Source organism: Pogoniulus pusillus, chromosome 5 (genome assembly GCF_015220805.1).
Source record: "Pogoniulus pusillus isolate bPogPus1 chromosome 5, bPogPus1.pri, whole genome shotgun sequence".
Lineage (NCBI taxonomy): Eukaryota > Metazoa > Chordata > Aves > Piciformes > Lybiidae > Pogoniulus > Pogoniulus pusillus.
The window spans coordinates 41,369,819-41,396,952 of NC_087268.1; the positions used below are offsets into that span (position 1 = coordinate 41,369,819).

Consider the following 27,134-nt stretch of genomic DNA (forward strand, 5'->3'; position numbering starts at 1 on the left):
ATAGGGCTTTGTGCAGACGTAACTAAAATCTTACTTTCAAGGTCTAACTTTACTGAAGTAAAGGTAACAGGTTTTTTTTTAAATCATATTTAAAAATCAGGCTTTGGTTTCTGAATTCCTCTCAGAATGTTGATATTTGTTCATTATTTAATCCATGTTAGGTCAGTAATGTTAGATGGAATTGAGCACCGTGGTTAGAAGCAAAGATATTTCCTGTTAAAAGCTGTGTCTCGGTCTTAAAACATGATGTGAATCAAGGCCTAGCTGTCATTAGAAACATAACTGAAGCATCTGAGGAAAATTCAGTTGAAGCAGACAGTTAACAAAGAAAAGGGGCACCTTCAGAGTCTGATTCAGCTGAACTAAGATCTGAATTGCTCTTTGAAGTTGCCTGTATCTCTTCATTGACAGTAGGAGTCTGAGATGACTAGGCTCCTAACTCAGAGGCTTCAGGTAAGTGTTAAAAATTTATCATTTTTAAGAATATTGATTTAAAATAAAGATTTATGCTGCTTATGTGCAGTATATGGCTTCCCATTGATTAGTTTGGAGGAAAATATATGAAGCTCATTGATTCAAAGATGATGGTCAGAATTGCAGGTACCACAGATAGAATCTGGCACCTCTTTGGATGTGAAATTTAAGTATAAATTGAAGGAGTGTATAATGATTATAGCCAGGGCTATAATCATTATACACCAATGTAAAGATGTAACATTGGTTACATCTTTAAGAAATACATCAATTTACAGCAAATAAGTTTTACATTTTATCCTCATTTTTCCTATTGTAAGTAGAAAGTTCTTACTATAGGTGATCACTACAGATAAGATAATTGCAACACTTTCACTTTATGCAGTAAGCACACATGGTTTTTCCTTTATATGCTGGCCAGAAGACTACCTTCCCAATATTACTATCAAAATACTGGATTTTTCAGACTAGTAGATCAGAAGAGAGAAATAATATACAGTGTCTTTGAAGTACAAACAGTCTGAATTCTTCATTATTATTAAATGTATTTTCCTATCCTACCTGTTTAGAAGTTACCTTCAAATATTATTTAGAAGAGGTATTTAATCATTAATCAAAACATGCTAGGCACATAATTTTTCAGTAGCATAGTTATCCACTGAAGAAATTAAGGCAATGTGTACTTTTGAAACACTTCACCTGCTTCTCCACATAATATCTAGCAGAAGAGATATTTTGGAAGATGTGAGGTGACACACATATTGTTGTGGAGATCATCTTAGGGTTGCTGGTCTTAATGATAGCTAATGGCTAGATTTAGGCCAGTGAGATGAATTTAACCAGCTTCCTTTAAGACTGATGTTGGAGACTGACATTTAGTTATGTTTGAGCCAGACAGGAAAGGAAGGGCTACATTTGAGACTGAGGCTGGCTGATGACATCTGGAGGAAGATGTGTCTAGAATTTGCCCCCGGGCTAGGTGTAGAATTTAGCAGTAATACTGTTTGGTTAGGGTCAGGCGTGGGACCCTTGGGGACAACTGAGTGAATAAGGTTTGGAGTTAAGGTGGTTCATGCCAGCAGAAGTTACTGCATGACAGGGTGATCTGCACAGTATCACCCAGAGGCATCTGGGTATTGCTGATCCAAGATTTTACAGGGATCACTGATCTTGGGTTAGGGTTGGACAGGCATCGGTTGAAAAACAAAGTTGTGACTGACTTAAGAAGGATCACTTAAGGCAGCAACAGCATCATCTAATTGAAAAGGTTTGAGTTTGAAGTTGAAATTTATGGCTTATTTTATAGCCAAGAAAGAAGTGGAGATGAGTGAAAGACAGGGTTCAGACCGAGGCTGCATCTTATTCACAAGACTAATGTAATTTTCAGTTCTGCCAGTACATTGGTAGTTCAAAGCAGGTGATCTGCTGAAGCACAACATAGCTTCTGCCTTGCTTCAGTCCTCCTAGGATCCACTTCCAGTAAGGCAAGAACACAGTTTCAGTGTTCAGCTGGGGTTGGGGAAGTGAGAAGTGACTATGAATAGTTTACTTCCAGGTGGGAGTATGAAAAGGAAGATAGCAGTCTGTCTAGGTTTGACACTCAGGCTAGGTTGAAAGCAAGGAGTAAGATCCTGGCCAGCAAATCCCAATGTTGAAGATGTTGATGCAGAACAGAGCCGTACAAATAGCTGAACTTAGATTGAGGACTGATAATTGACAGGGAGATAACTGACTCCTACTTCAGTCAGAAGTTGTAGTGGTTACTTGTTTAAGGCTAATATTTGCTGGTGGCTTGGTGAGATTTTGGGCAAAAAGGTTGGATGAACTGGAGGAGGTTAGAGGAATTCAGAGTAGTTAGGATTTCAGTATGCATCAGCAACTTTGTTTTAGATTTGAAGTTAGCAAAAACTGCCATATACAGATTTGAGGTCTAGTTGGATAGTCAAATGTTTCCTAAAAGTAAACTTGGTAATACTTAGAGCTAAGGTAAGAACTAGGAGGTCTAATCAGAGGTCTAGAAGTGCACCTCTGGTAAATGTAAGGATCCTTAAGGGAAATTATTTCCACACCTGTCTGTAAACCAGAGGAGTGGTGAACCAAGCCACTATCTCCTACCCTGGAGTTTGATGTGATGTTTAATCACAATCATTCAATCTCTTAGAATGTGTACAGTGTAAAGAGCCCACTTATGTTGGAGAAGTTGGTGTTGCACTGCCTCATGTCTTAGTATGCAGTACCTTCTATCATCAACAGACAACAATATTGCATGTAACAATAGTACATTTTGGGGTTTGCTCTTGCAACTTTTTAACTTCCTCTGTTACTAGTGTACTGAAGAAGTGAAGCATAGACCATTATGCCAGATGAACAGGTTTTATCAGGCCTGAGTTCTGGAGACAGCTAGGCCTTTCCTCTTAAGTTACTTGACAAAGGCTAGTGCAGAGATGAGTCAGCTCCTTTAAGCAGATTGCATTTGAGTAAAGTACAGGTAAAACGTGTAGATTAAATCCAATTACACAGCAACTGGTTTACTGTCAGTAAGCCCAGCCAAGAAACTTGGAGACCTAAGTCCATGCGGCTAAATTACATCATTAAATCCCTCCAGAATATCTCACCTGTTCTTCTCTCTGTTCTCCAACACTCCAGTGAGTGTAGGCTCACTACAGGCTTTTGTTAAGGATCCCAAACTGCTCCTGAACATTATTTTGGAGAATGTTAGTTGGTGCAGGGCCACAGCACCAACAGCAGTAGTAGATCATGGTGTGAAGCCCAGGAATACTCTGACTGCTGTTGAATTTTACAGCTGTAGAGACTGAAAAGACCAGAAGCCTGTTTGTGTCACAGAGTTTTCCTTTCAAGTGTTTCCATGAAATATATTGACATTTGCATCTTGTTGGCATCTTCTGATGTTGTAAAAAGTACTTTTTAAGAACTTCTTATTTAGTATAAGTTATACTGGAGCAAGTCTTAATTCTGGTAACCTGCTTGGAAAAGCTGGTGAGAGGCCAAATATGTACACATACAAGTATGGAATATGAATATATGCATATATGAATGTGTGCATATACAAGTATGGAAAACATGGAGAGAGCAGCTCCCATACTTGAGCATTTATACTACTGGTTTTAGTCTTCCTCATATAGAGAATGTTGGAGATGTGACAGTGCCACTTTGCTCTGAGTGCTCACTTCATTGTGTTTGCTCACCAAAGTGCATCCATGTTCATATGTAATTGTATGAGAAGGGCCAAGGAGGAGGCATCTTTACTGCAGTGTCACTCCCTCACCTCCTACTCATGCAGTGTAACAATCATTTGTAGTACCAAAGGTGTCTTGTGAAGCCTGGGGCATATGTATGATGTAGGCCTGAAATATTGGCCAAGAAATTCTTTTCTTCTATGCTGCTAGTAGTTCAAGGTTAAAAGTATAGTTGGCTTATCTCTGGTTTTATCATAAACCCTGGAAGAAACTCAGGTTCTGGTTTTCAGTGAAATAATTTTTTGGAAGCCGAATATTAACATTTTAAAGACCTGCATTTTTATTAATCTACATATAAGCATTTTCCTGCATTTCTTGTACCTGAAGTCCATAAAGTTGTAAATAAACTGCACTCTGGTTTCATTTATATAAAGCACATTGTACCTGACAGCCTATAGAAGGATAATGTCAGTGTGTCTAGGAAGCTGTTTTCTGCAGAGGGCAGTTCAAGATCTCTTTAAAGCATGTGGTAATACTGAATCTCACTGTATTGGAGTTACTGAAGATTTTTTAGTTGGTCTTAAAGGAAATTATCATATATATATATACACACACATAAAATTTCTCTTGTGCCTTACATGTATGGAGCTCAGTACTTCATAATTATTTGAAATAAGGAGTTAACCTATTTTTTTTTCAATCTGTTTCTGAGGATTTCTCTGGCTGCCCTTTTCACTTGCCTTTTGTAACTTTTAGCCTCAAACTGCACATAAACAATACTTAAAAACAAATATTACAGTTGTTTCTTACAAGAAAGGAATAACAGCATTTATTTATTTACTTCATCCTAGATAGTTGTGCCATTGTAGATGCCTGGCCTCTGGGATGCCATTCCAAAAGGGCACAAATGTTTCTGTAGCTGTGTGATACATCAGCCAGCCCCTGTGCTGATATATCACTTTTAAGATATCTGAGGTAGCACTAGACACCCATGCTCGGGCAGCTGAGTCCCTCCTGAATTGACTATTGTGTTATGGTCTCCTCTACAAAAATGTGCCACTGATGCAGTGAAGAGACACATTGCATTAGGTTTGTGATTGTTAAGAAGGTTGTCAGCAATCAGGAGAGTTGCCAGCATAGATTTGTTTCAGTGTGTTTCTTGTTTCCTAACTGTCCCATTCTGGACCTTGACCTTTTTCTGTCCTGTTTGTCTGGTGTTCCTGTTCTTCCTCGTTATTAGAGCAGGCACCCTTGGTGCATATGCTGGAGCCCATAGAGGAGCTTTCAGAAGAGGAAAAAGGTAATGGTTGATTTAGCTTGAAATATAGTGGCATGAGTTTCAGAAAACAAAAAAATCAGTATTATTTGATACCTAGTGTATTTTTCATTGTACATCAGCATGCTTCTGTGATTTGGGTGGGTATTACTCTCCTGTTTCCTAGTGGTGCTTGTAAATATTCCTGTTTCCTTACCAAAGTGTTTTTATGAAAATCTGGCTAACTCTTTACAGCAGGCATATTCCATATGGCTAAAGGCATTTCAGCTAAACAGCAAAAGTACCTGCTGGGCAGTACTCCCTTACTAGGAAATACCTGCTGGGCAATACCCCCTTCCTAGGAAATTTTTGGTTCTGATGCTATTGCAAGGTGTGCTTGATCCTTTTTCAAAGTCTGTGCAAGAGAATGAGTTCAGGTAGAAGAATGAAGTTGGTGAAGGTCAAAGCTTCCTACTTTTGTAAATGCACCAAAGATACTTCTGCAAGTAATGTAAGTTACACCTACCTGTGAGCAAGCACAGCTCCAGACAAGACAGTGCAATTCTGAATGAAATGACATAGGTCAGTGTTGGCAGCTCCTCTTCTGCTTCATCTGTGGAAAACTTGGAGGCCACATTTACAATGACAGAACAGAAAGCATCCCTGGAGGATAAAAGTACTTTAGATGAGACATCAAGTAGCTGAATATCATCATAAGCTGTACTGTGTGCAAAAATCAAAATCAGTCTTGAACTTTACAGCCAATGAGTTTAAATTTCAAAGCATTGGTGGTGTTTTGAAAATAAAATTGTTTAAATACCATCTGTGAATGAGAGGTTTCCCCAGGGAAAATCCAGTGACTCAACATTCTGAAATAGACTGCTCGCATTTTTGCCGTTCTTTCTGCTATTTCTCTTGCGTGCCATCTTCTCTCGTGATGGATTGTCTTTGATTCTCCTCCTGTGCCTAAAGGCATGGCTTGCAGCACAAAAGAGAAAGAAAGAATGCAGTCTGAAAAGATAGACCAAGATTTTTTTGTTTTCAGTGACAACCATTTGTGAGGGAGAGTGTGAAAAGTCTTGACTTGGCATGTTATTTCGTAGGGTTATGTAGGAGCTGAGACAGTAGACCAGACTTTAGGTCTCCAAAGCTGTTCAGTATAGTATTTAGCCTTTATTATTATTATTATTCATAGAATCAACCAGGTTGGAAGGGACCTCCAAGATCATCCAGTCCACCCTAGCACCCAGCCCTAGCCAGTCAACTAGACCATGGCACTAAGTGCCTCATCCAGGCTTTGCTTCAACACCTCCAGGGACAGTGACTCCAGCACCTCCCTGGGCAGCCCATTCCAATGCCAATCACTCTCTCTGCCAACAACTTCCTTCTAACATCCAGCCTATACTTTCCCTGGCACAACTTGAGTCTGTGTCCCCTTGTTCTATTGCTGGTTGCCTGGCAGAAGAGGCCACCCCTCACCTGGCAGAAGAGGCCACCCCTCACCTGTGTCCCTTCAGGTAGTTGTAGACAGCAGTGAGGTCCCCCCTGAGCCTCCTCTTCTCCAGGCTAAACACCCCCTGTTCCCTCAGCCTCTCCTCAGAGGGTTTGTGTTCCAGGCCTTTCACCAGCTTTGTTGCCCTTCTCTGGACACATTCCAGCACCTCAACATCTCTCTTGAATTAGAAAACGGTTCCTTAAGTAGTTGGCTCCAGCAAAGAGGATTCAGCTTAAGTTAATTAGCAAGAATTAGTACTGTCATTAATTAGGGTAATGCTGCATAGTCTCCTTACCCATATTATTATGTTGTAATTATAGGTTTTTTAATTATTGTAGATGGATTTGTTTTATTGTGAGAATTTACATCTGAAAGGACCAGGTTTTTCAGAAGGATCCTTAGAGCCTTCCAGTTTAAAATGCCTCATGTCTGGCTTTCTGGAAGGATTTCACACTGCATAATGCACTTCCTGACTGAGGGTAGTCTGACAGCCCTATGTATCTTCACCAGCCAGTAGTCTGCCTCTTCTAGGACTAAGCTCTCCAGCCAAATAATGTTTAATCCTACTTCTGTCAGAGACTGAGTTGTCGGTGCAGTTTCCAAAGCCAAATAAGGTTTCAGCCAGATTCTGTCCTGTTCAACCTAAATCTATTAGTATGGCAATTGGAGGCTTTTCCAGTTTTCATTACCTATTATTCCTTTAAAGATCTATCAGAAGCTGCTTCTTATAACATCCTAAACATCATTTGTGTGTCTTGAGGCTTTTTTAGGTCCTCTTCAGGGTGTTCATCTTAAAGAAAAATGAGAAGTGAACAGAACACTTTTAAAGCAATCATTGTTTGAAATTAGGAAAAGGGCCATATTTGCTGTGAAAGAAAACATTTACAAGTCACAATATAGAATTACTGCTCCATTCATGTCCTTGTCTGTGGGCTGGCAAGTGACTCTGCTGCCCTGTAAGGCATGCTGTAAAGATACACACTCTTGCCCAAGATTTACATGTCATTTGAGGTGGCAAAGTGGGAGTGTGACTTAGAGCCTACTTTCCTGGGTATACTGTAGACCCCTCTATATACACTTTGCTAGCTTTGTTGACCATTGCCAGGCAGAAGCAACTACTGTGGTCCCACAGGTTATGGGTTTACTTGATATAAGCAGCATTCAGTAGACTTTTATCTTGCCAGAGACACTTCATAAACAAGCTCCAGAGAGGTATGCTTTGTTTCTTTACTCTCTGGTGTGACTTTGCAGTACTTGGGCCTAATTTAAATGTCAGTGTTTAATTTAGATGAGAGAATCTATCTAGAAGATTCTTTATTTCTTGCATAAGAGTTCATATCTTCACTGACGCTTAAAGGGAAGGAGATAGAAACTTCTTTGTCTGCTTCTAAGTATGTATGATGTCACAGACCCACAAAGAGGAAAACACAACACTGAACTTTGTCCTTGAAAGAGTTTCAAAGATAAGTATTAGCTGTCATGTATCTGCTGTGAAATGACCTGCTTCAGACTGAGGTTTTGTCCTTACCAAGACTTCTAGAAGTGTTACAACTTTGCAAAGACTGGATTTCACTGGGTGTTTATCAGAACATTACCTTGTTTGAAGCTTTTATCAAGAACAAGTTTGTTATATTCCTATTCTAGTTACTGCTAGAGTTCAGCTTTGATTTGAAATACCATTTTAGAGAACTTTAGAGCATCAGAAGACAGTCCTCTTCCATCAGACGTTTCCAAGTACAGTTGTAAAAGTAAAGATCTTTGTTGGTGAATACTCAGACATTTAGCACAGAAACATTACAGTTGGAAAAGACCCCCAGGATCAACAAGTCCAACCATTATCCCTACTCTACAAAGTTCAACCTTAAACCATATCCTCAAGCAGCACATCTAAACGACTTTTAAACACATCCAGGATTGGTTTCCTCTCATAGAATCAATCAGGTTGGAAGAGACCTCCAAGATCATCCAGGCCAACCTATCACCCAGCCCTGTCCAATCAACTAGACCATGGCACTAAGTGCCTCAGCCAGGCTTTTCTTCAGCAACTCCAGGGATGGCAACTCCACCACCTCCCTGGGCAGCCCATTCATCATAGAATCATCATGGAATCAGCCAGGTTGTAAGAGACCTCCAAGATCATCCAGTCCAACCTAGCACCCAGTCCTAGCCAGTCAACTAGACCATGCCACTAAATTCCAATGCCTGACCACTCTTTCTGTGAAAAAATGTTTCCTAGTGTCCAGTCTAAACTCACCCACTCACAGCTCAAGGTCATTCCCTCTTGTTCTCTCACTGTGAGAAGAGACCAGCAGTAGCCTCTCCACAACATCCTTTCAGATAGCTGTAGACAGTCTCCCCTCACCCTCCTCTTTTTCAGACTAACCATCCTGAACTCCCTCAGTCGCTCTTCACAAGATTTATTTTCCAAGCCCTTCAGTAGCTTTGTTGCCCTCTGCCCTCCCATCTTTACAGTGATTCCATACCAAGAAACCCAAAAGGTAGTTGTGATGATGAGTACAAGGTGCTGAAATGGACTAGCTTGTAAAAGTCAACTCTGAGATGTTTATTTAAATACCGCCTCACGTAGACAAAAAGTGCAGATGTGCATCTGTGATGTTTCCAAACAAAACGCATGTTTCAGTGCAGCTTTTAACTGTCTCACATACTGTGGCTTTTTCATATGTGTATTAAATGCATTTTCCCATTATTATTTCAGAAATTGAGAAAAGTGATCATAAAGCAGGTAGAAGCAGCCACTACCTAATAAATGCTTTGAAGACTTGCCCTTCGTTAACTAAAGAATTACGAGTTATTTTGGAGCAAACCCTGGAGGAGAAGCTGAAAAACTTGGGAATTAAACCAGTAAGAATATTTTGAGTTGTTTATAAGAGTTATTTATCTTCATCCCACCTTTTTGCCGTTCTCTTTTACTCTTCTACCACAACCTTGCAACTTTAAAATCCCAGGCCAAATTTCCATGTTACAAAGAAGTGTAATTCGTTAACCTGAGAGGATGTCCATCAAATTACAGCTGTGGAGAATATGGCTACACCTGTTGTGCTAGTTTGAGCCTAGCTGGGATATTTTGGTAAGAGGAATTAGATTATAGGAATCAGTGGTGATGTCTACTTCACTCATAGGCTTGCTGAGATATATAAGAACAAGACCACAAACATAGATAACAGAGTTGCTCTCTGGCTCTGGCTGCCTCCCTCCCTTCTCTCCCTAGCTTGCTGTCTGTGTAACTAATCCTTCTGCTTCCTAACCCTCCTGGCTGATTCTCCAAACTCACCTTGAACGTAAGGCAAAGTCTGGGATAAGGTAGAGGAGTGGAAAGGAGGTGGAAGGGTGGTTGGGAGCCCCACCTGGGGACTCAGGTTTCTGGGAGGGCTGTTGTGTTTCTGTATTAACTTTTTAACTTGTATATTTCTGTCTCTAGATGTATATATTGTAAATACCTGCTCCTATATTGTGCTAAGCTGTAAATACAAAGCTTCATTCTTATTTTCCAGCTTGGATGAGTTTAGTCTGGGTGATTTCACGTGAATGGGGGGGTGGGTAGCCCTCAAACCATCACACCTGTGATTTGTTACTGTGATCAGTACCAACTTCTGTGCTTATCCTACAAGCTTTGTGATCTTTGGCGTTGGAAGGAGTGTAGATAATTGTAAGAGAAAAGTCTCAGAAATAACAGCCTCTGTGTTTACAGTGCCACTTGTTTCCTCAGGGCGTTCGTGGTATCCCAAACGATCACTTAAATCAAATCCTGCATGCTGTTGAATCTGCCAGAGAGAGCAAACAGAGGCAGGAGCCTGAAATCCACCGCATTCGAGAGTACCTTGAACGCCAAGTTAGCTTTAGGCTTGAAGAGAAATCATCATCTTGTAACAGACCCATTTCCTGGCTGCAGCTTCCTTCACAAGGTTAAAATGGCTTTGCTGGCTTTTTTTATTCTCTTAACATTTTGTAACTGCTATTTAAGGTTTTATTTAGCAACATTCCTGTATAACTTCTATATTTTTTCATAAATATTCTACAGTTTCCTTTAAAGGGTTTTGGCATTGTGCATGACCTTAGCTCCTCTATTGTCTCCTGTACGTGATAACTGTGAACTGCTTTGAGGAGAAAAAACCTACTCTTTCTCTCCTTTCCTTGTGAAACTATGATTTGCAGTAGAGACATCTTTAATTTTGGAAATTAATTACAAAAGATACCAGACATTGTTTCCAATAATGAGATAGGTAACTTCTCTTGTAGATAAGCAGAAGTTCAGTCAGTTAGGAATTTCCTCATCTGCCTTGCCACGGTCTTCAACAGCTGTTCGCCCAGCTGAGCAAAGAGCAGCCATCACTGAGACTATGTCTACACCAAAGTAAGAGATGCTGTTCTTATAGGTGCTGTTCCCCTAGTCCTGTGGGTTTGGGTTTTCATGACCAATGTGAACATTTCCTGTTAATATTGTAAGAATTGAGCAAAGAATTCACATTACTTCCATATAAGCTTTATTTATTTGACTATCAGACTCGAAATAACTTGTCTTGTCATTTTTAGATCCAAGAAGCTTCCTGAAAATGAACATTCCAGAAAGACATCTAGTACCACGTATGTTTTGTTCCCTTGTTTTGGTAGCTGAACATTCACATGCTTGCCACAGAAAAGCTGCCAATAATTGAAATTTTAAATGCTTTCTGGACTGCATACTTAATGTTTTGTTTTAAAGGATTATTCCATTTGAGAGTGTTATTTATAATCTCTGAAAGGCAACGTATTCTCCTGTACTCAACACTGGTCAGGCTATGCCTTGAGTACTGTGTCCAGGTCTGGGCCCCTCAATTCAAGAGAGATGTTGAGGTGCTGGAACATGTCCAGAGAAGGGCAACAAAGCTGGTGAGGGGCCTGGAACACAAACCCTATGAGGGGAGGCTGAGGGAGCTGGGGGTGTTTAGCCTGGAGAAGAGGAGGCTCAGGGGTGACCTCATTGCTGTCTACAACTACCTGAAGGGAGGTTGTAGCTAGGTGGGGGTTGGCCTCTTCTCCCAGACAACCAGCAATAGAACAAGGGGACACAGTCTCAAGTTGTGCTGGGGAAGGTCTAGGCTGGATGTTAGGAGGAAGTTGTTGCCAGAGAGAGTGATTGGCATTGGAATGGGCTGCCCAGGGAGGTGCTGGAGTCACCGTCCCTGGAGGTGTTGAAGAAAAGCCTGGATGAGGCACTTAGTGCCATGGTCTAGTTGACTGGCTAGGGCTGGGTGCTAGGTTGGACTGGCTGATCTTGGAGGTGTCTTCCAGCGTGGTTGATTCTATGATTCTGTGATTCTGTGGATATAGCAATGCAGTCACTGAAAACCAGTAAGGCCTTGGGTTCCTTGTGTTTTTGTTTAGAACTCCACCGTTCAGCTCAGAGGAAGAAACAGAGGAAGATGATACTAAACAGTCTTACACATCACCAGAATTGCCACAAAAGCAGCCAAAACCATCAGGCAACAAAGTCAGTGCTGTTCAGAAGACTTCTAACAAAAACAGTGTGGGTGGGAAGGAGGAATGCGAAACCAAGGAAACTGGAACAACTGCTAGAACTTCAAAAGGTTTTTTCACTGCTGTTGTGTATGCACGTTGTTACAGATCTGCATGGTTTTGCACTTCCTGATAATGTTTCTGTGTTAGAAAGCATAACAAAGGCAGAACATCTGGTTTTTAGTATGTGTATATTGGTGTGCACTTTGTTTTTGTTACTGCTTTTATATTAATGAAGTACATAGGAACTTCAGATTAGATGAGTCAGCAGTGAGCACTTGCAGCCCAGAAAGCCAACCAGATTCTGGGCTGCATGAGGACAAGTGTGGCCAGCAGGTCAAGGGAGGTGATTCTCCCCCTCTACTCTGCTCTGGGGAGACCCTACCTGGAGTACTGCATCCAGTTTTGGAGCCCCCATTATAAGAAGGATGTGGAGATGCTGGAATGTGTCCAAAGGAGGGCCACTGGGAGGATCAGAGGGCTGGTGCAGCTCTCCTATGAGGATAGACTGAAAGAGTTGGGGCTGTTGAGTCTGGAGAAGAGGAGGCTCCCAGGTGACCTTCTTGTGGCCTTCCAGTATATGAAGGGGGCCTCCAAAAAAGCTGGGGAGGGACTTTTTAGGCTCTCAGGGAGTGACAGGACTAGGGGGAATGGAGCAAAGCTGGAGGTGGGGAGATTCATGCTTGGCGTGAGGAAGAAGTTGTTCAGCGTGAAAGTAGTGAGAGCCTGGGCTGGGTTGCCCAGGGAGGTGGTTGAGGCCCCATGGCTGGAGGTGTTTAAGGCCAGGCTGGATGAGGCTGTGGCCAGCCTGCTCTAGGGTAGGGTGTCCCTGGGCATGGCAGGGGGGTTGGAACTAGATGATCCTTGCGGTCCCTTCCAGCTCTGACTGATTCTATGATTCTATGCATTTGCATTATACAAATGCAGATAAAGAGAGAATCTCTGCCTCAGAGAAACTTACTTTTCATAATACTTCACTTTGTGGAAGAATTTTAAAGGGCTGATAGTAAAGCTCCTTGCATGTGAATGGAAGCTGTAACTATAACTTTTTATGAATTTTAGGAACAGTTATTCAAAAACTGACTGAACAAGTTGGAAAGAGTCTTTCTAACCGTGGAACTATGAACAAACCACCTGGAGGAATTCCTGTTGCACAGGCATTTATCAAGAAAGAAGAGGTGAAAGAGCTGAAGGTATTGCTTTTAATTATCATTATTTCATTAAGCAATTGAACTCTGTGTGTGTGTATGCATATATTTATAAAAATATACTTTTTGTATGCTTGAAACCATTTGGCACAGTGAAGAACTTAATTCTCAAAAGCATAGCGTAACAGTTAAATAACAGTTAAATAGTCTTTTTTGGTATATCTGCATGGCTACACAGAAAAGCACTAGCAGGTGAGCTGTGGCAAGTGAATGTGGGGAAGGCTGTGGATGTAGTCTACCTGTACTCTGCACTGGTTAGACCACACCTTGAGTACTGTGTTCAGTTCTGGGCCCCCCAGTTTAGGAGGGACACTGAGATGCTTGAGCGTGTCCAGAGAAGGGCGACGAGGCTGGGGAGAGGCCTTGAGCACAGCCCTACGAGGAGAGGCTGAGGGAGCTGGGATTGGTTAGCCTGGAGAAGAGGAGGCTCAGGGGAGACCTTATTGCTGTCTACAACTACCTGAGGGGAGGCTGTGGCCAGGAGGAGGTTGCTCTCTTCTCTCAGGTGGCCAGCACCAGAACAAGAGGACACAGCCTCAGGCTGCGCCAGGGGAGATTTAGGCTTGAGGTGAGGAGAAAGTTCTTCACTGAGAGAGTCATTGGACACTGGAATGGGCTGCCCGGGGAGGTGGTGGAGTCGCCGTCCCTGGGGCTGTTCAAGGCAGGATTGGACGTGGCACTTGGTGCCATGGTCTGGCCTTGAGCTCTGTGGTAAATGGTTGGACTTGATGATCGTTGAGGTCTCTTCCAACCTTGATGATACTGTGACTTCAGCAAAGCCTGGGGGTACTGGTAGATAGCAGCTGAAGATGAGCCAGCAGTGTGCCCAGGTGGCCAAGAGGCCAATGGCATCCTGGCCTGTATCAGGAACAGTGTGGCCAGTGGGACAAGCGAGGTTATTCTGCCCCTGTACTCAACACTGATCAGGCCACACCTTGAGTCCTGTGTCCAGTTCTGGGCTCCTCATTTCAAGAGAGATGTTGGACATATTCATGTCCATATTTGTATGTTTAAATGTAGACTTCTATAGTTCAAGTTTGCTTTCAGTTTTAGGGTGAGATTTTCAAAGGTGCCCAAAGACATAAGCACAAGTTGCCATTTTTGTTTCTCTGAAAATCAGAGATGGTTTCTCTGAAAATCCATTTTTTTAAATTAGCTTAAATACTAATGACTGAATTACATACAACCAATAATCATCATCCTCAAAACTGGCAATACCATAAAACCTTTATGAGGCATACCATTGTCCTGTTGGGGGCCTGTGGCCAGTGGTATTCCCCAGAAATTGGTACCAGGCTCGTTTCCATTCAGTATCTTCCTTAATGACCTGGATGTTGGGATTGTTGGCACCCTCAGCATGTTTGCTGTTGATACAGAATTGTGGGGGGGTGGCTGACACCCTGTCAGGCTATGCTGCCAGCCAATGAGATCTGGACCCACTGGAGAGATAGGCAAAGGTGAACCTCGTGAAGTTCATTAAGGATAAGTGTACAGTCCTGCATCTAGGGAAGAAGAACACCAGGCAGTGGTACAGACTAGGGGCCATACTGCTGGAAAGCTGCTCCATGGGGAAATGATGGTATTGCTGTGGAGTAAGCCTGTAAGTTACTGAAGCTGCTTAGCAGTTTCCATTGATGCTGTGTATTCACATTGGATTAAACCTGCATTTATTTGAAGGTGATATTTTTCTCTGTGCATTACAAATCAGTTGTGACTGAAGGAATGTTGAGGAAACTTCCTGTAGCATGTCTCAATATATATGACTCTGACTTTTCCCATTACCACTCCCTCCAAACACAGATAATTTCAAACAGCAAAATGTTGAGTCCAGGTATGTTAATAATACACCACACAGAGCAGATCTGTCAGTATTTGAGAAACAGTTTGTGATGTTAAAGCTGAGTTGTGTTGCAAGGCAGAGCATTACTGCAGTCTCTTTCCTTCTTTCCAGACACATAGTTGTTGGTTTTTCTCTGCTTGTACATACCTTGCATTGTTTCCAAATAGCATCTCAAGCTTTCTTCTGCGCAACAGAAGCACCTTCTGCTTCTTACTGTAGTATTGAGAGACTCCAGTGAAAAAAGGTTTCAGTTTTGTGAGGAAAGCATCCTTTGCTTTTCCGTGGTTAAGCTCTCTAACATTGGCTTGATTCCTTTGAATCACATCTGATTGTCAAGTAGAGAAGTGCTGTAGCTCTTTTTCAAAAGCCGAATTAAGATAGAATCATAGAATCAACCAGGTTGGAAGAGACCTCCAAGATCATCCAGGCCAACCTAGCACCCAGACCTGTCCAATAAACTAGACCATGGCACTAAGTGCCTCATCCAGGCTTTTCTCGAACACCTCCAGGGATGATGACTCCACCACCTCCCTGGGCAGCCCATTCCAATGCCAATCACTCTCTCTGGCAACAACTTCCTCCTAACATCCAGCCTAGACCTCCCCCGGCACAACTTGAGACTGTGTCCCCTTGTTCTGCTGCTGGTTGCCTGGCAGAAGAGACCAACCCCCACCTGGCTACAGCCTCCCTTCAGGTAGTTGTAGACCTCAATGAAGTCACCCCTGAGCCTCCTCTTCTCCAGGCTAAACAACCCCAGCTCCCTCGGCCTCTCCTTACAGGGTTTGTGTTCCAGGCCTCTCACCAGCTTTGTTGCCCTTCTCTGGACACCTTCCAGATATTTAGTACTTAGGCAGATATGGTAAGAAAAACTATGGAGTGACTGCTTTCAGGTTCATCAGTTCAACTTGACTCTCACTTTGTGAACTCATTATGCAAATCCATGACTTAATTAAAAACGCATTTGGGCATGCTGACAGTGAGTCTTAAGAGAGACAAGTATTTTAAATCTGAGTACCATACAGGGGGCTTTAACTTTGATTATTTAATTTTGCCTTTAAATAAATCAGGTGTAAGTTGCAAAGGCTTTTATTGCAACATGAGTTTTTTTTTGGAGTGGGGATGCAGAAAGTTTTTGTAGCAGACTAAGCTGCAACTTGCACAATAACATGTCTTCATTTTCATGTAAGCAGTGCACATTCTAATGCAGAAAGGACTTTCCAGAAAGGACTTCCTATCTCAGTGGTTCCTCAGAAAAGACAATCCTCTTTTAAGTTAGACATGTAATAACTGAAAGCATCATTTCTGCCAGTTCCAGAACTGGCAGAGCTTGTAACTTCAGCAACTCCTGTCTTAGGAAAAAAACCACTTTTATCTTTGGAGCTGTAATAGTGAGTTAATGTAATTTAGGTCATTGGTTATGTCAGTTCTAAAACTGCAGTGATAGATATCACAAAGGCCATGCACCAATGCATTTTTCATCAGCAGTTTCACTTTGCTGAGTTTATGGAAGATCTCAGCACAGCTTGGATGTTGGATATGGTAATATTAAATGTAGTGATTCTATAGAAATGTTGGAATGGTACAGCTAGTGGAAATTGAAATACTGGAACATAAGGCATGGACAGGTGAGAGTGCATGAGCTCAGAAGTACTGATAGAAGGTTGGAATGACCTTAGGGAATGGTGTAACAAATACAAACAAATGTAAGGCTGGAGTCTGTGGTTTTCTCCTGTCTCTGCTTAGACACAATGTAGGTGTTGCTGAGAGAATATGGTGAATGTCTATGCTAATTAGTATGTCATTTCTAACGCAAGTACATGTAACCAATTGCAGTTTAATACAATTTGTAACCTTCTGATGAAAGGTATAAAAACACATGTTTGGAATGCAGTAAACGGATTGGATTGGATTTGGATTGGCTTGTATCAGGCATTTGCCCCGATTCTTATTCTTCTGATACACATGGTACTGAAGCCCATGGCACTTGGCCAGACAAGGGAAAAATGGCATGTGTTTTTTCTTCTCCCTGTTAGTTCACAGATGCTGATGAAGATGATTGGGATATATCATCAATAGAAGAAGACTTATTGATGAAAGATGAGAGAGGTCAGAAGGCATTGACAGTTCCGAGAAATGAGTCAAATGCTGCATCTGTGGTACATGCATGGGGTCTTCCAAAGACAAGTGTACCAAGGGAGGAAGGTAACGTATGCATGCTTCTACGTTATAACCATTAAGCCACTGACACACCTAGAGGAGAACTTAAGTATAGTGTATTACACATCATAATTCAGTATATGGTATTTCTGTTCCTGTTCAACATCTTTATTGATGATCCGGACAAGAGGATTGAGTCCTTCATCAGTAAGTTTGCAGATGACACCAAGCTAGGAGCAGGTGTTGATCTGTTGGAGGGTAGGAGAGCCCTGCAGAGGAACCCTGACAGGTTGGATGGGTGGGCAGAGGCCAATGGGATGAGATTTAACAAAGCCAAGTGCAGGGTTCTGCACTTTGGCCACAACAACTCCAAGCAGTGCTACAGGCTGGGGGCAGAATTGCTGGAGAGCAGCCAGGAGGAGAGGGACCTGGGGCTACTTATAGACAGTAGCTGAACATGAGCCTGCAGTGTGCCCAGGTGGCCAAGAGAGCCAATGGCATCCTGGCTTGGATCAGGAACAGTGTGGCCAGCAGGACAAGGGAGGTTATTCTTCCCCTGTACTCAACACTGGTCAGGCCACACCTTGAGTGCTGTGTCCAGTTCTGGGCTCCTCAATTCAAGAGGTGCTGGAACGTGTCCAGAGAAGGGTGACAAAGTTGGTGAGAGGCCTGGAACATAAAACCTATGAGGAGAGGCTGAGGGAGCTGGGGGTGTTTAGCCTGGAGAAGAGGAGGCTCAGGGGTGACCTCATTGCTGGTTGTAGCCAGGTGGGGGTTGGTTTCTTCTGCCAGGGAACCAGCAATAGAACAAGGGGACACAGTCTCAAGTTGTGCCAGGGCAGGTCTAGGCTGGATGTTAGGAGGAAGTTGTTGCCAGAGAGAGTGATTGGCATTGGAATGGGCTGCCAAGGGAGGTGGTGGAGTCACCATCCCTGGAGGTGTTCAAGAAAAGCCTTGATGAGGCACTTAGTGCCATGGTCTAGTTGATTGGACAGGGCTGGGTGCTAGGTTGGACTGGATGATCTTGGAGGTCTTTTCCAACCTGGTTGATTCTGTGATTTTGTAAGAAAAATCATAGAATCATAGTTTTATGATTTTGATTTTATGTCATGCAAATATCCTGTATGGTATTTATGGCATGAACTTACAGATAAGCAACAGCTAAATCTACAGAGATGCCAATGAACTTAAATTAGAAATTTTAAAACATCAGCCTCCATTATCTTAAAAATTAATCATCCAGGATATTTTTTAGTACCTTTCCGAGGGAGAGGGGAAATCCTCTTACTTTGCCTGGAGAACAGTAATACGATTGCAGTTTTGTTCAAGATGTGTCTAAGTGACCTACCAGGCTGAGATAAATATTTGAACTACTGGTAAAGGAGTAACTTCAATCATAGATAGAACTAATATAGCAGTTTCTAGCTCTAACATTTCAATGTAAGTAGGAGGTTGGAGCTGTTTCAGTTGTTTAAAGATACTTCAGGTTATTTTTAAAGGGAAAATAATGCTGACATTGACTGCTTGTAGTGTGAGGTGTATTCTGTGAGAGAAACAGCATTTATGTTAGCAACAGTTGTAATTTGCTCACTGGATGAAATTCTGGACTTCCTCAAGTCCACAACTGTTTGCTCACATAGTGTGTGATTCTTAGCTCATAGGTCATAGAATCATAGAATCAACCAGGTTGGAAGAGACCTCCAAGATCATCCAGTCCAACCTAGCACCCAGCCCTAACCAATCAACTAGACCATGGCACTAAGTGCCTCATCCAGGCTTTTCTTGAAGACCCCCAGGGACGGTGCCTCCACCAATACAAAGTAATAAAACTGAAAAATTAGATGGTGCTAATAATAGTTCAATTTTGTTGTTATTGTTATTTTAACAGGCCTTCATGAAGCTGATAATACAAGCACGTTAAAAAGCAGTTTAGTGACTGTAACAGAGTGGAGTGATTCTTCAGATGTGTAATTGTTGCATTCCCGGTGAGAGGCATAGGTTCTGTTGGGGTTGGAAATGTAGCTGGAAACATCAAGTGTTTCCTGTTCTTTCCTTCTCTCAGTCATACAGTAACAAAGAATCCTGTTTGCAAAGTTTGTGTCTTCCAGTGTGGTCTTTGAAACAAGAATATTCATACACTCATTACTGGCCATGTCCACTTAGAAACTGAGAATTAGTTTTTTCTTGCTCATGAATTAAGTGATGAAATTCTCTTTGATTTCTCTGAGGTGAAGATTTTTTTGCCTCTAAGTGTTTACATATAAGATTGAAACTTGTCTTGTAAAAACAAAAAGCCTCTTAGCCAATGAACAGAATTTACTGAGGAGCATTACTTTGTATTTTTTTCTTTAAATCATATTTTCTTGTATTTTATCACAAACTTTCTATAAAATTGTGAACAATTTAAAGAAAATACTTCCATAACTCAAAATGTTATGTTTCTAACACAGTTTACAATAAACTCCAAATGAAAAGAAATACCTCAGCTATGAAACTAATTATTATTAAATGCCTCCTATTTTAGGAAGCTGTTTTTTGGGTGGGTTGGTTGGGTTTTTTTTTTGTATTAGAGTTGAGACTTGATATAAAATCACAGAAATTGGAAAAGTATTTAAAATGTCAAGCTACAGTGAGGAAAGCACTGACCTGCTGTTGCAGAAGTACTGCCCTGTTTCCCTTTTGTCCATATTGGCTGCCTTTGTGAAAAAACACAACAGCTTTTTGATGTAAATGAAATACAAAACTGAAGCAAAATTAGAAGAACCATGAATGCAGCACAAGAGGTTCTGCCTCAACACAAGGGGAAACTTCTTTACTGTAAGGGTCACAGAGCACTGGAACAGGCTCCCCAGAGAGGTTGTGGGGTGTCCCTTCTCTGGAGACTTTCAAGGCCTGTCTGGATGTGTTCCTCTGTGATCAGTGTTAGATAGTATTGTCCTGCTCTGGCAGGGGGGTTGGACTCCATGATCTTCTTAGGTCCCTTCTAACCCCTAACATCCTGTGATCCTGTGATTGGCTTTGTAGTAATGTATTTTAGGTGGGATCAGATACAAAAGCTTTTCTATCACACTGGACCATTATTAAATATGAATACTCATTTGCTTATGTTTACACCTTTGTCCCCAAATGACCAATGTATTGAAACTCCAGGGGGTCTGTCAGTTCAAGCCTCAAGACAGACTTGAATTTGCATCTGGTTTTAGGACGCAGTCTACAATACAGTCTGTAGTTACTCATCATCTCTTATCTCGTTTATTGGCTCATTGTACAGATATTCTCTCAAAATCAATAACATTTCTAATGGGCAGGTTAAAAAAAATGTATTACCTGAATTTTTGAACTGTTGTAACTTATGCAGGGTTATTGTGCTGTTAAGTATTGCCTGCTTTTATGTGGTCAGCCCTTCAGAATTGTCACCATCACAACAAGCCACTTGGTGTTCCCTTGGGGATTTCTCTTCCTAGCTTGGTGTCTCGGAGCCATTCTGGAGCTCAGGTGTCCCAGCATTCTGCCCAGCAGGAGGGAACAAAGCCACTCCTCTGGAAGTGACTCATCACCAGTAGGTGAGTGCTAATGCTGGGCATGAGCCCAACAGCACAAAGCAAATGCAGAATATAGGAAATGTTTCTGAGCATTGTCTTGCCCACCACGAACTCCCCACATGCTGCAGCCTTGCTTAACCTTTGCTCTCCCTACCATGCAAACAAGAAGGAACCATCACATGAATCATAGGATCAGTCAGGGTTGGAAAGGACCAGAAGGATCATCTAGTTCCAACAGAGAACCAAATCTTTCACATAGAATCATAGAATCAACCAGGTTGGAAGAGACCTCCAAGATCATCCAGTCCAACCTAGCACCCAGCCCTATCCAGTCAACTAGACCATGGCACCAAGTGCCTCATCCAGTCTTTTCTTGAACACCTCCAGGGACGGTGCCTCCACCTCTCTGGGCAGCCCATTCCAATGCCAATCACTCTCTCTGGCAACAACTTCCTCCTAACATCCAGCCTAGACCTACCCCAGCACAACTTGAGACTGTGTCCCCTTGTTCTATTGCTGGTTGCCTGGGAGAAGAGGCCACCCCCCACCTGGCTACAATGTCCCTTCAGGTAGTTGTGGACTAATAGAAGTTTTCAACTAGCTGAATTACCACAAGGCCTGGAAAAAGTTACTACTTGTACGTAGCACAGATCACAGTGAATGAAGGAGGTAGCTAAAACCTGCTCTCTGAACCATGGCCAGGGACATGCTACCCTACATCAGGCTGGCCACAACCTCATCCAGCCTGGCCTTAAACACCTCCAGGGATGGGTCTTCAACCATGTGTGTTCCTCTCATGCTTGCATTCTTCTTAGGCCATGCAAGACCCTTTCTTAGGGACTCGTTTTGTAACAGTTGACCCTGACTCCTCTTGGTAGCTGCTCCTGCCTCCCTAATTCCCGTACTTACTGTCACTTCACCTGGTCTACTCAGTGCTGCAGGAACAGGAAGAGAAAGAGACTAAATTACATATTCTTCCACCCCAGCAATGTGATACAGAGGTAAGAGCCTGCTGATTTCCCAGTGACTGTCATGGTCTGGTGCTGCAGCTATGGTGTCCTCTGCCGCTCATCAGCGGTGATTTTCACATTGGCCTGTATGGAGTGTGGCTGTTTTGTCCAGTACTGAACCCATTTCAGAAACAGTTGCTACGATGCACTGCAGTCAGTCAGTGTGATGTGTGTGATGTCATTCCCATCAGCAGTGACTATCAAACTGGTAAATAACCTCATTTATTTTTTTTTTCCAAGACAGCAACATCAGGTCATGATTTCCAGGTATAAACTTGACAATACCAACATCAATCTTAAAACAGATAATAAAATTTACATCTAAATGAGAAAAAAAAAAATAGCTGCAAGTTAATGTTTGTTTTTGTTTTTTTAAAGAGTCATTGTCTTAGTGGTAAGTATATTGGAGGTGGGGGAGGGGAAATCACTCTGAGTGAAACACAGACTCCTTTTTCAAACGCTTTGAGTCTCCCAACGGTGCCATTAAACATAAGCGTTCTTGTCAAAATGCTTTGGTGGGGTTTTGTCTGGGATGCTGTTGTGGATCTTTGTAGGAGAAGACATCACAGATGCGGCTCCGTTATAGGCATACCCTCTCCTGAAAAGAGAATAGAAAAGAGCCATTTACAGCTCATCCCACCGGTAGCATCTCTACATCAAAGCCTTACAGTAACACAAAACCTAGAAGAAAGATTTAGGAACATACCTATACAGGTCAAAAAAAGGGGCAGGGGGCGCACCTGCCTTCCCAATGTGATCTCATTCTGGTTTGACACTTCCCCCTTCAGCATCTATCTTTGCAATTCACTTTTCTATAAATCATAGCATCAGTCAGGGTTGGAAGGGACCACAAGGATCATCTAGTTCCAACCTCCCTGCCATGGGCAGAGACACCCTATCCTAGAGCATGCTGGCCACGGCCTCATCCAGCCTGGCCTTAAACACCTCCAGGGATGGGGCCTCAATCTCCTCCCTGGGCAACCCATCCCAGCCTCTCACCACTCTCATGCTCAACAACTTCCTCCTCATGTCCAGCCTGAATCTCCCCATATCCAGCTTTGCTCCATTCCCCCTAGTCCTGTCACTCCCTGAGAGCCTAAAAAGTCCTTTCCTAGCTTTTTTGTAGGCCCCCTTCAGATAGGCATATCCCCTGTTCACAGGTTAGTAAATGAGGGCCAAATCATGAAATATTAAGGCTGTGACACATGTAGGTAAATAGTTACTCTCCAGCTATGCCTCTTCATCATCACCCCACTGGTATCGCTGGAAGTCCTACTGCCACCATCACTGTCCTTGACCTTTCTCACTTTTTATCTGGTGTTCTGGGATTAGAAAAATTTGTCTCTTCACACCTGTAAAGTGGCCTGACCACTGCTCCTCCATCAGTGAGTTGGCTGTTGTGGTTTTTATCCAACTGTAGTTAATTTATGAAGTGTTTCTATAAAACACAAGTATTTGTTCTGAGGCAGCAGCTTTTAATTGCATCATGGGCACAGCATTGTCCTTAAATCTCATTAGTTTCTTTCATCCATACAATCTTTTTTTTTTCCTGAATCTCATGATAAAGTGTTTTGGAAAAGAAAATTAAGTGACATACATAGAATGGGTAGAAAGGTGCTAGTGTCAACGTCTTTCAGCAAGTACAGTTTGTATTTTACCTTGGAGAATTACTGGTCTCAGTTATTGAGCAGCAGAATATACTGCCACCGATAATGCAGAGTGAAGATCCAGCCCATCCAATGAACAAAGCTGCTCCTAATTCATACCTACAGGAAGTTAATAAATGGGTTTAATAAAAGACAGCAAGGGATTTAACTTCTTTTTTCAGAGTAAAAGATCTAAATTTTATGTTTTACTGCACAACTTTCCATTGCTGTACACGTCATTACAAAAGCAGCAGCTCTGCCATTCCCTCACATTCTTTTCATTACTTCCCTTTTACTTGGGAGGCAAACTGTCCCTGCAACACATCTGGGCAATGGTTATCTTCCTGTGCAGCCTGAGTTTTGCACATCTCTTCCTGAATCTGTTTTGCACATCTCTTCCTGAATCTGTGTGTAATCACTTGGCTGTGGGGTTACATGATTCTTTGACCCATTCACAGCACACAGCTCCTGTCCACTTGGATTGCTTCAGGTTTATTCCTAAGCTGGACTTGGGTTTTCACGGAGCTGTCAACTAAAGCTGCTGCCTACGACTGTCTCCTCTGGCTCTCACAATCTCTTCTTCCTTCCTACCCACCCTCCAGCATGCTTAAAACATGAGGGTTTTCTATATAGATCTATGCATATTTCATATCTATAGATAAATGCAGGCAGGCACACATAGGGAGAGATGTACGTGTGTGCACACATATGCAAGTGCCAGCAGATTTCTGCCTCTGGACTGAGGTTGGAAGACCTCACTCCCCTTCCAGCCCTTGCAAACAGCTTCAGGTCACCAACAACAGTCCCCTGGGCTGCCCAGGACAGCCACAAACTGTTTGTAATTACAAAATGCTTGGTTTGATTCTGACAGGAGATGGTGGTGCTTTAGGGAGAACTGTCAGTTAAGGTCAAGTCCACCTTTCTAGAAAGGACCAGTAGTAAAGAAAGGAAAAGAAGGATACAGAGGAGAGATTCTTTTCCTCCCCCTGCACAAGCTCAGTGCCTGTAACCTGACATCTGGAGCTTCAAGACCAGCAGCAAGCCATAGCTGCCACTTGGCTGCTCTACTCCCCAGCTGCTCTGTAAAACACTTTTCATGATGACCCACATTAAGTCACAGGCCCTGCAGTCTTCAGAGCCTCATTCCTCACTCTTGGGGCAGACTGTGTGCCTCTTGCTCCTGTGCTCCAGTTCCTCCTTGAGGAAACTTGTCTCCTGACTCCCAGGGTCCTGTGCTGAAAACATAGGCCCATGTCTCCACCCAGCCACAGTTATCAGTCAGGTGGCCATGCTGTTCAGGCTTTGGAAGTTTGCTTCCCTACTGCATTTCTGGTGAGGTAGCTGAATGGAAGCCTCAGCTTGACGCTCAGCCTGTGCAACTGACAGGCTGTGCAGATGTGTACTTCCCAGCTAGTTCTGAATGCTTCCATCTCACCAGATCCTAATTTCATATTTGCTGAAATGTCTCACTGGAAACACCTGCAAGCTGCTCTTAGCATCTCTTTACAAAGATGACACTGTTGAAAGGTTACAAAATTGCCTGTGATCCCAGGCACCCAGCAAATCACACAGCAAACCTCCACAGTAGGTCACCTAAGGATAAAGCCACACTTAGGATATCAATGCTAGGTGCTATGGACTCCCAGGTTCAAGTAATTTCTGACTCATGGATTTACCTCTGAAAAGAGGTGTAGTCATTGGAACTCAGAGGTAGGACACTACCTCACTATTCATGGCCCTTCTAATGCTCTAACTTGTATACCTCTTCATTTTCTGATCACATCATCTGAGCAGAGTTTTTACTAATAATCTCTTCTAGTCAAGGATAAGATTCCCCAGGACATTTGCCATAGTCAATGTGAGACTTAGGCATCAAAGTTCTAAATTAAACTGCTGAAAGCCATAACTCAGTTGCATTTCACCCTGGAAAACTCTGCACCCAGCCCCATTTGACTCCAAAATCTGTGAAGCCTACAAAGCTTTATTTGTTACTGTGCTTATATTTCCATTGTGTGCTATGGTTTTCACAAGACTGGAGCAGATTTCTGCACTCAAGGACTGGGGTTTCTCTATGAAAAGCAGCTAATCTGCATCAGACCTCATCATTTAAGCTCCCATGAACAGTCAACACACAAAAAATATGCACCAAGTACATTTCTGAAACACACACAAGGCACTGCTTTTAAAGAGCTGTAGAAACAGATCCAAAATGACTAACTCCAATGTAAGGTGAACTCCATCCTGGGGATCCTTCCATTCCCACTTCTGCTTTTCCCTTCACTCTTTATCATCAAAATCTTTGCAGGAAACACACGCTTCTGTTCTTACAACAATCCCTGGTTGCAAAAACCAAAGCTGCCACTCTTCAAAGACTGTGGCTGCTTATCCACCAACTCCAAATAGTGAAATCAATCTGATCAGAGATCACAGGCAACTCAGAAGAGAGTGGGACATGGATGAAGAGGCATAGAGGTTGTGGATCATAGGATCAACCAGGTTGGAAGAGACCTCCAAGATCATCCAGTCCAACCTGTCCAATCAATTAGACCATGGTGCTAAGTGCCTCAGCCAGGCTTTTCTTCAACACCTCCAGGGACAGTGACTCCACCACCTCCCTGGGCAGCCCATTCCAATGCCAATCACTCTCTCTGGCAACAACTTCCTCCTAACATCCAGTCTAGACTTCCTCCAGCACAACTTGAGACTGTGTCCCCTTGTTCTGCTGCTGGTTGCCTGGCAGAAGAGACCAACCCCACCTGGCTACAGCCTCCCTTCAGGTAGTTGCAGACAACAATGAGGTTAGCCCTGAGCCTCCTCTTCTCTAGACTAAACACCCCCAGGTCCCTCAGCCTCTCCTCAGAGGGCTGTGTTCCAGGGCTTGTGACTGCTAAGGGCTACAAGAATTCAGAAGCAAAGTACTGAAAGCCACCTTGAACTATGCTGATCAAGCAAGCTTAAAAAACAGATTTTTTTTTGTTGGAGGAAATTTCAGTGAAAGGACAGTATCAGTGTAGACAAAAAAATATTTCAGTTGTTACACACAATAGGACTATGAATTAAACTTCCAAGCTGGCAAGTGGAAGCCAACAAGGCAGAAACCCATTTTTCATGTCTAATTCTTCCAGTTTGTGGCAAATGAAAATTAGATTGGAATGCAGCAGCAGGACAGCAAAAAGTGGGCCTATGAGAACTGAACACCATTCAGAGACAGGGAAGCTAAAGAGAAACAATTCCCTATGGAAGAGATTAGGAAGTTAGATAACTTGGATAAACTAACCCCCTTCATCAGGAAGAAAGTCCTGAGTTGTGGACTTCAAACTCTGGCAAAGGGGAAAAATAATAAAGATTATAAGAAGTTGTTCTTCTAATTAAAAGTAGTAAAGTGACAAAATAGTCTCCTAAGAGAAGCTATGGGACCAGCATTAGCAAGATAGCAAAAGAGAAGCACAGATTTTCTCCCGTTAGGTGTGTCTGAAGAGAAATGAAATCCATTCTGACTGCAAGCACCAAGGCATCCTGTGCTGTCCTCAGGACTCTTGTGCATGTAGTAGTTCCTATGGAGATGTTTTGAACTGGCAACGCAAACTATTGCATCAGGACATAAAGTCCAACCTAGGGTTTTTTCCTAAGTCAGGGAGGTTTTAGGGTGTCCTCGTGGTGCATGTCATCCCTTCAGGTACAAAATTCAAACCAGAAGTCTCTCAGGCAACAGCTTCTGGCAGGTGTCTGATTCCTCCTGCACCCATACACAGTCAGGGTGCCTATTCCAAATGAGAAGGCTGGAGAGAAAATCTGA

At 42.6% G+C, this 27,134-nt stretch overlaps 2 protein-coding genes across 7 annotated transcripts in view; one reads left to right on the plus strand and one right to left on the minus strand.

Annotated features, from left to right (window-relative positions):
* Positions 1–19,623, plus strand: part of DZIP1 (DAZ interacting zinc finger protein 1) — a 42,180-nt gene extending 22,557 nt beyond the window's left edge. For 3 of the 5 annotated variants that reach the window (XM_064143887.1, XM_064143889.1, XM_064143888.1), the window contains 9 exons: positions 4,912–4,971; positions 9,138–9,283; positions 10,149–10,344; positions 10,679–10,793; positions 10,973–11,023; positions 11,804–12,006; positions 12,998–13,128; positions 17,017–17,185; positions 19,029–19,623. In XM_064143887.1, coding sequence (XP_063999957.1) covers positions 4,912–4,971; positions 9,138–9,283; positions 10,149–10,344; positions 10,679–10,793; positions 10,973–11,023; positions 11,804–12,006; positions 12,998–13,128; positions 17,017–17,185; positions 19,029–19,111 — 1,154 coding nt within the window. In that variant the 3' untranslated portion in view covers positions 19,112–19,623. Of the gene's footprint in view, positions 1–4,911; positions 4,972–9,137; positions 9,284–10,148; positions 10,345–10,678; positions 10,794–10,972; positions 11,024–11,803; positions 12,007–12,997; positions 13,129–17,016; positions 17,186–19,028 lie in introns of those variants that run through there. The other 2 variants (XM_064143890.1, XM_064143891.1) reach the window with 2 other exon arrangements.
* Positions 19,624–21,898: 2,275 nt separating this feature from the next.
* CLDN10 (claudin 10) overlaps positions 21,899–27,134 on the minus strand; it is a 78,114-nt gene continuing 72,878 nt past the window's right edge. For both annotated transcript variants that reach the window (XM_064144043.1, XM_064144042.1), the window contains exons 4-5: positions 23,351–23,458; positions 21,899–22,290 (exon numbers count right to left, since the gene is read on the minus strand). In XM_064144043.1, coding sequence (XP_064000113.1) covers positions 22,176–22,290; positions 23,351–23,458 — 223 coding nt within the window. In that variant the 3' untranslated portion in view covers positions 21,899–22,175. The remainder of the gene's footprint in view (positions 22,291–23,350; positions 23,459–27,134) is intronic.